This window comes from Uloborus diversus, chromosome 5, assembly GCF_026930045.1.
Source record: "Uloborus diversus isolate 005 chromosome 5, Udiv.v.3.1, whole genome shotgun sequence".
Lineage (NCBI taxonomy): Eukaryota > Metazoa > Arthropoda > Arachnida > Araneae > Uloboridae > Uloborus > Uloborus diversus.
In genome coordinates this window covers 11,549,506-11,558,670 of record NC_072735.1, presented here as the reverse complement: position 1 = coordinate 11,558,670, position 9,165 = coordinate 11,549,506, and the positions used below count along the sequence as shown (strand labels likewise).

The following is a 9,165-nucleotide window of genomic DNA, read 5'->3' as shown; positions in this document are numbered from 1 at the left end:
TACAGAAGTTTGAAATATTTAGTCTCGAAGATTGTTGATTTTAATATAAGAATGCCAACACTCCATTGTGTTACAAGATATATGAGTTTGAAAATATATGCATATTAGTCTTTGGTGGTAAACAATATGATTTTGAGATGCTTCACATTCCTTACCCTGACAACAGAAGACTTGCACATCAGTTCAATGAGCATCAGACTTGATCTTTGAAATTTTTTTTTTCGACTTATTATTGTGACACAATTTATTTGTTTTCATCATTATGCCCCCCAAACGCATTCAAAGAGCTGTCAACGCACTCGCTATGCATGCCGGCCAGTCCTCGACTGCTTCTAGCACTAGCTCAGCTCCTTTCATGGTCCACATTGACCCATTTGAGGGTGATCCCTCCCAGTTAGAATTCTTCTGCGAGACAGTTGACGACATCATCAACGTAAATAATTGGTCAGGAGACAGGGCAATTATATTTTTAAAAAGTAAACTAAAAAATGCTGCTCTCCAATTCTTTTTGGAATCTCCATCACTCAGAAAAACAAAGGATCACACTGTGATTTTAGCTGCTCTAAAGGATTTTTTTAAACATGAAGCAAGGGTTACCATGGCGGATTTCCACCAATTGGCAATGAAGCCAAACGAATCCATGAAAAATTTAGCTCACAGAATTAGCCGTGTTACGTCAATGGTATTCAGCTTACCCCAAGGCGAGGCTCTCAACAAAATTAAATTACAGAAGTTACTCGAATTGGTTCCCCCTGACATACGAATTAAGCTCTTAGAAGCTAAGATTGAAAGTTTCGATGAAGCGGTCGCTCGTGCCAATGATCTGCAAGAACTTTTTATTCAAGCATCCTTGCTCTCCCAAAATGCCGCCCAATCAGCACAGATACAAAAGCTCTCGGAACAGGTTAACCTCCTCCAGGAGCAACTTAAATCTCGACAACAGAGTAGCTCTTCTTCTCATGTCATGTCCACAAATGTTATCACAGGTGGGTCAAGGGAAAGTTCTACATCAAAAGACAACAGGTCAAATTCTAGGTTCCACAATGACCGTCGCAGAGGCGACAAAAATTTCCAACCATATTCCAAGAGAACCAACATCAGGGAAAATTCAAAGGGAAATTTTCCCAGGGTCTGCTCCTACTGTAAAAAGACAGGACATGTCATAGATCAATGCTTCAAGCTAAGGAACAGACAAGGGGGCAATAATCAATCTAGAAATTCTAATCAATTTTTTAGCTCAAGAAACCAAGAGTTCTCTCGCCAGGAAATGCTAGATCAAAACAACTCGCAACACTCAATTCATCATTTGTCCTTTGCTAATAATTCTACCCAGTCTTCGTCTAACAATTTGAAATCATGTGCATTAACCGCACCTAGGATTTTTCCACCTAACATACATGCACCGCCTCCCACCAGATATAATCCAGAGGCAACTATTTTTATCCCGCAAGATATTCGCACTGTCAAGGATCCATTTTTTCATCCACCTGTGACATGCCCAACTGATGGCATGGGATCTTTGGTTATACAACCCAATGTAGGGGAGCCGCAACTTGCTTCTGAGTCTCTGAACAAAAAGAAGTCAAGTGCTGCAATCAAAATCACCACTCATTCAGGTACTCAAACGTCTCCTGCTAAGGCTAAGAGACCCTCCTGCATCACTCAAGGTACTTCACATGACACACCATGTACAAGTTCAGATCATACTCATAAATGTTTTGATAGTGGTGTCATTTCTCCTCCTGTGGGGAAAGAAAAGAATTTCATTGCAAATGCGGGCATTGGCCAGTCTGGCTCAGCCTCTTCCTTACCACTCGTTCGTGTTGATATCTCTGGCACACAGCTCAATTTTCTCTTGGACACTGGGTCGACTATTTCATTAGTCGCTGCGGACATTTTTGAAAACATGAAGCATAACATTCCCTACAAGAACATAGCCAGAAACGTCTCTATTTCAACTCTAAATTCTACCGTAAACTTTCGCCAATGTGTAGAACTCTCTTTCAAAATGCAACAGCAGTTCTTCAAAAACACCTTCTTTATAATTGACCTGTGTGCAGATTCTACTTTTCATGGCATATTGGGAATGGATTTCCTGACCAAAAATAATGTTCAAATGTTTCCCTCTCAAAAGTCCATCACAATACAGAATCAAAGCATCCCCATCTTTTTCTTTAATGATCTTCATCAAAGTCACTCTACTACTTCCTGTCAGCCAAGAGGCAATGTTCACAAGTGTCATGATGCTTCCAATGTGGAATGCCCCTTAGGGTCACATAAAAACATACCAAAGGGGAATCATCAATGTTGTGGGGAAATTATCAGTCATTCAGTTAATGTTATGTTATCAAGAAAGACATTCTTAGAACCCAATTCGTTTGTATATGCAGAAGTTCATACACAACCCAAGGAATTTGATGAAGAAGTCAACCTGCTTTTTACCCCTATTTTGAAAAATACTAACGTGGATTCTGATCTAAGCATTGTTCGCCCCAACTCCATATGTGATGCTGCTGAATCAACTACCCCTGCCAAGAAAACGAACACATTTTATGTTCTTCTTAAAAATTCTTCCTCACAGAAAATTCATTTAAACAAAAACACCACAGTGGGGACTGTAGAACCTGTTGAGGATATTGAGGAAATAAAACAAGGTAATGAACAACACTCAATGAATTTTATTCAGGCATCCCAAGAAATTATCAATCTTTGAAAGGAAGAGTTCAATATTCAGGACTTTAATTTGTCACATCTCTCCCCTGAACATGCTCAAGAAATGTCAGCACTGTTGAGTGATAATTTTAAATGTTTTTCTACATCACTCAAGGCTTTGGGACACACGGATAGAGTCCCCGTTAACTTCAACTTCCTCCACAATTACCCTATTCGCACATTGCCTTTCCCACTCCCACAGTCTATGATAGAAGAGGCGCGTAACCAAATCCATCAACTCCAGGAAGCAGGAATAATAGTCAGAGAAAATTCAGAGTGGGCTTCCCCAATGCTCCTGGTCAAGAAACGCAGTGACGGTGTGACCGCACCAAAATACAGGCTTGCGCTTGATTTACGTATGGTCAACGCTTTAATTTGCCATGCTAGCTACCCACTTCCGAAGATCCAAACAATCATTAATGCAATTTCCCAATACCGCTATTTTTCATCTCTTGATCTACAAAGTGCATACCACCAAGTTCACCTTCCTGAGGAGTATAGAGACCGTTTTGCTTTCGTCACTCCTTTTGGAACCTTTAAATATCAACGTCTTTGCTTCGGGGTCCGTACCGCAAGCTCTATTTTCCAAAATCTGGTAGATTGCGTCCTAGAGGAAGTAAATGAGCCTGGAATTTTCGCATATCAAGATGATTTTGTCCTGTGTGCTGACTCCTTCACCGATATGACAAGAAAACTGTCCAAATTATTCTCCGTCTTAACCAAGTTTAACCTGACTCTCTCTGCGAAGAAGTGCGAGCTATATAAATCCTCAATCAACTATCTTGGATTCGAAATTTCTGCAAAAAAGATCCATCCCATTCAGGCAAATATCTCCAAAATTGTCTCCTTTCCCCCCCCCCTACTACCAAGCGACAACTTAAAAGATTCCTAGGACTGTGTGCCTTTTACCGAAACCTAATCCACCATTACTCAAACCTGGTGCACCCCCTAAATTGTCTCACCCACCCAAAGTCTTCCTTCATATGGACTAAACAGTGTAATGATGCATTCATGAATCTTCAAGACACCTTTTTTAAGAAACCTTTCCTAATTCAGCCTGACTGGGGCAAAGAATTCTATCTTAACACGGATGCAAGCTTAGTTGCAATTGCAGGGGTACTAATGCAAAAAGAGGAAGACGTCTTAAAACCTGTCTCATACTTTTCCAAGACTCTCTCTGAGAGTGAGAAGAGGTATCCTGCAATCAAGGTCGAACTTATGGCCATTGTAAAATCAATACACGCATTTAAATTCATCCTGTACAACCGTGCCTTTTATATCTTGTCTGACAGTGCCCCGCTCAAGGTTTACTCAAAAACAACATCACCTGCATCCCTCACAACTCGCTGGTTGCTCAGCTTGAGCGAATACCAATACAGATTCGTCCACCTGCCGGGGAGGGAAAATCGCTTAGCGGACTTTATCTCAAGGACACCATGCAATCAGTCAAGTGTCGCTGACAACCAAAATATCCTGACCGATCCCGAGATAACTCCCGTTGTTGACCTGACGCCAGAAGATGAAGTCATGCTACCAGAAATTGTTGAAATCTCACCAGAGCAAGCAGGAATATCCAGCTCCAGTCTCCCGCAATTTATTCCCGATCCCACAGAATGCAACCTTATCCAATCACATCCTCCAAACATAATTAAGGATGTAGAAACAGTCCTTACCTTGGTTCAAGACACCACAGGAGATGCTGAATTAGAAATTACTGAAACTGGGCTATTAAAAGAATTGCTCCACGACACCAAGCTCTCTCGAATCTACAATGACATACTCAACCGGACTAACTTAGAGAAATGGAAACACTACTGCATACACCCAGAACGAAAAATTTTGTTGTTTTCCAAGAAACCCTGTACGGATCCTACTAATGCAGATTTTAAAATTGTTGTCCCCAACACGTTAAAAGCCAAGGCACTTGCAATCGCCCATCTCACCCACCTCGGTGTTTCGAAGACTTATCAAATTTTGTCAAACAAGTTCTATTGGGAGAACATGTCGGTTGATGTCATCAATTACATAGCGAGCTGTCACATATGTATCGAATCTAAACATCACAAGATTCCGCAGGCACCTTTCCAAACTCCTGAAACGCCTAACGCTCCAGGGAAATTAATTTCGATGGATTTGCTTGGCCCATTTTCAAACGGGAAATCAATTTTAACCGTCATAGATGCCTTCTCTCGCCACATCGAACTCTACATTCTTGAAAACACCTCTGCCACATGCGTTGTCAAGAAGCTTTTCCAATATGTGACAACATTTGGCAGACCAGAGATGGTGCTTGCAGACCTCGGACCACAGTTCACTGCAGAAGTCTTCAACGCCTTTAAAGACTTGTTTCGTATACAGTTGAGGCACACATGTTCGGGCAATCCCAAAGCCAACTGTTTGAGCGAAAGGATCAATTCCTCGATCAAATCTTCAGTCAACGCCCTTATGGCTCAGAACAAGTCTTTTGAATATGCTATAGCAGTCCACAAAGCAATCTACAATGCCACCATGCACTCGACCACTGAAACTCCACCTAATGTCCTTCACTTTGGGAGGAACTTATCCTTACTCACAGACACCATCGACGTAAACATAGACTTTTCACTCAATGCAGCATTCGAGCTGCACAAAATACTTGACGAGCTCAAGGTTATTTACCACAGGGGTACCAGAACACACTGGTGAAGCGAAGAAGACAGAACGCACGCCAAGCCCCTAAGGCAAAGCTTCGCACATTCCTGAAAGGAGACCTGGTGTATCTGAAATCAAAAGACAAATTTAAACCATCATACGGCGGACCCTACTGCATCTTAAAAATGATTTCTAATGTCGTGGCTGTAATCCAGAAATCCAACATCCCAAACAGCCACAAATTTAAGGTACACATTGATAGAATCTTGCTGGTCCCTCCTCGGGCACCCCATCTATCCAATATCAATGAAACCAACGGCAACCCATCAATAACTGCCCCTGCAGCCTCCACACCTCCTCCTCTTTACAATCCAGTGAATTCTGCCTCTAATCTCCCTCTCTCCTCTGCAGAAAATGACAATAGCCCGAGCCCTATCCAAGTTTCTGCTCCTTCAGCAGCTAGATACAATTTGCGTCCCCGTGCCTCCAAGCAGCCCATCTAGTCCTGCCGCAACGCCCCTGTATCATGTGCCGGCTTCGACCTGCGAGATGATTTGGAGCTCACCGTAAGTCTGCAACAGTGACCCATCGAACCACCTGGCCTGATCCTCATCTGAGTCTTGATGTTCTGTTCCGGAATTGATCACCCTGGATCCAATCATCTAGGCTTCCTACCTGGACGAGGCCTGTCCTATGCTGTGGTTACCCAGTGATGGTGAGACACCCCTGCGACCCCATATGCTCCAATGTGCCCGTGTGTCAGCTGCATGTTTTTTTCCCGTTCCGTGCCATGAGGACTTGTGTGCTCAAGCTATCCTAGGCTTCTGTTTGATCGTCTGGTACACCTGCTCCTGTGTTCAACAGCCACACTACTTTTTGGATTTCAACCATACAATAATCCTGTGGACATTTCCTGGTACTCTTAATATGCCATAATATATATCTTTTCTGTCTGCACTCCAAATGTATTTATGTGCCTAGGTCAAAGTTATCTTTTCTTTTTAGCAACAGTCAATATTTTTTATGTGAATGCCTTAGCAACAATTCGTAAGATTTGTATTATTTATTGTGCATTTAAATCTTTTAGCATTCCTATTCCTGCTTGGGATCCCTAGCATTCCGTCCTCTGTGCGACCTAATGTCTCTGCAGCGCTGCACCACCAACCGTTTTCCCTCCTGCATGCATTTGGTATTTTTTATATTTTCAATATTTGTTTTTTTAAGGATCCTTATTGTTTTGTGCAACTGGTTTTAGTACATATGTGTTTGTTGCGTATTCTGGTTTTACCTGACACATTTTTATGAGTACTCAATTGTAATGTTTCTTATGTATGTACTTCTCATATGTTTTACAAATTGTGGCTGGCCACCACATGTACGAAATGTTTTTTTTTTTAATTCTACTTGTTGTTTTGCATACATGTATTGTTGGACGTGTAAATTGTACATAATTGAATTGTTATATGTATATACATTTTTTTCCAGGAACAATTTGTTAAAATGGTATTTAATTGTCAATTGGTATTCCTGCAGCTTAAGACAGAATGAAGTGTAGTATGTGCTATTTAATCATGAGAAAAATTTATGACAGTATTTTTGTGTTATGTGTACCAATGAAGGGTGTCACATGTATCATAATATAAGTCGTTTCTGTTTGTCATTTTGGTTTTCAGTGCTTGCTATATTCCCCAAATACCTATGTACACATGACGCATGCAATGTATTCCCACACGATTTTCTTTGTCATGTATATATTGTTTTCATTTCTTCCGCATTCTGGTTGTATTCACGTTTTGACCATGAGACTCTGTCACTTTCGTCTCTTTTGTATGCCCACAACTTCTGCCCTGGGTTCTGGTGCTACCACCTCCTTGGCTCACTATTGTACATCTTCGACAATGCTCCGTTCCACACTTCTGTGTCTTCCCACTTGGAGTTCCTCTTTTTTTTTCATCCTTTCGAAGGGGAGGATGTGGTAACTTCCAGTACCACGATTGTTAATTCCTCTCATTTGCAGCACTCCCGCCTACAATCTTGATCAGTTACCTCATTCTTCGTCGCGACTCCACCCCACTTCGATCCGTACAATGCATCGGCTTTGCCTCTACTTCACTCGAAGTGGCGGCGCTCCAGGTCCATCGAGTTGGGTTGTCTCTTACGGGCATTGGGGAGTTTTTCTCCCGTTTGGCAACGGTTTTTTGATGCTACGGGGTCGCGTCGTGGAAGCGAGTCGGATCGGCATGGCCTGGGGATAGTGATGGATTCTTTTTTGAGTTCGTATTATTTTTGAGTTTGACCCGCTACTTTTGGTGGCGAATGGGTGCGTGCCGTCGGCATCGACTCGAAAATCGGGACCCTATCTCCTTCGTAAAATGTGATATTGATAAGTATCATCTCCTTTCTTTGAAATTAGTATATAAAATGTACATAATTTGCGCGGCGATTGCTGCACATCCATATACATAGTGGCTGATAAATCTGATTGATCTATACATATACATTAAGGTCATGAGTGATATTTTTCTTGTGTTATAATGATGAAATTAAAGAAGAAAAGAGGAAAGTAAATAAAAAATAAATAGTTTATCTGGAACTAATCATGATTGTTATTTTTGTGATGTATTCTACACCGTTCATACCTAATATTTCAGAACCTGGGTGTCCCACCACACCTATGACGGAAGTACCACTGTTCGATGCAACTATATAAAAATGATTCGAGTCTAATATTTGATGTGCGTACAAAATAATGTCTTAAACAAAATATTTCAGCTCCCGAAGAATGTATTGGAATTGCAGAAGGTGGTGGGCTATCACCACTTCTTCCCCGCCTGCGGAATCACGATACCGGGGTCTCTCCATATGATGCCCATCAGATAAGCATGAATTATCTTAGTACCTTTAACATCTAAAGATATTTATTTTGGCACTATTCCATACACATAACGTATGTACAGAATTTTTTTAAAATTACCACAACTAGTAGCCTAATATGATCTGCTCTTGAAATTCTCGAAAAATACGGAACTTCTAATGGCACCCATTTTGACCGCAAGAGGCGCTGAATCCAATCATGTGTATCCACACAATCAATGGCAGTGTTTCGAAGTTAAAAATGAGAAAAAGGGATTGCCTGTAGCTCCCTCTTTGTTACCATGAATTTCTGTGATTGTCACGGTCTGTAAGCGTTTGCGAATCAAGTGTGGCCATGGTTCAATTCACTGCCACAATACATCAGTTCATACGATTTCGTAACGTGAAGACGACGTTGTTTGCATCATGAAAATGTTAGAATCATGAGAATAAGATCATTGTCGCCCTTTACTACAGAGAACTCTTAAGCATCACTAAAACAAATCTAAGAATTCAAATGCATTTGTGCTTTATTTTGAAAAGTTTTAGACGCTAAGTTGTAAAATATATGCTTTCTGAAAAAGCAAGATTTCAACTCAGAAACCATGGCCGGATCAGAAGAAATGAAACCGTATTTATTATTTATCATAAATTAAAAAAAAATAATTCAAAGCTATGTTTAAATCGATTCAAATTCCAAGTTACCGGTTAAACTATGAAAAGTGACTTTGGAATCGATAGAGATGACTTGAGAGTTAGGGCAGCAAATAAAAATCTATTGCTTATTCTTTTTTTTTTTAATTATATGAAAAACATATAACTATATATGATTATATACAACTATAATAGCTTTACCCGCACGGTTGTTCTCGTGCTATAAAGTTTAAAAAGAAGCTCTTTGAGCAAATGTAAATTTCCCTTGACACTCCGTAATAAAAGATAGATTCTGTTTCGCAAATTAAAATGTGC

At 40.7% G+C, this 9,165-nt stretch overlaps 1 protein-coding gene across 1 annotated transcript in view; it reads left to right on the top strand.

The window, feature by feature from the left end:
* The first annotated feature begins 262 nt into the window (after positions 1–262).
* Positions 263–9,165, top strand: part of LOC129222445 (neither inactivation nor afterpotential protein C-like) — a 185,312-nt gene continuing 176,409 nt past the window's right edge. The window contains exon 1 of the mRNA XM_054856958.1: positions 263–986. Within this exon, the coding sequence (XP_054712933.1) occupies positions 263–986 (724 nt within the window). The remainder of the gene's footprint in view (positions 987–9,165) is intronic.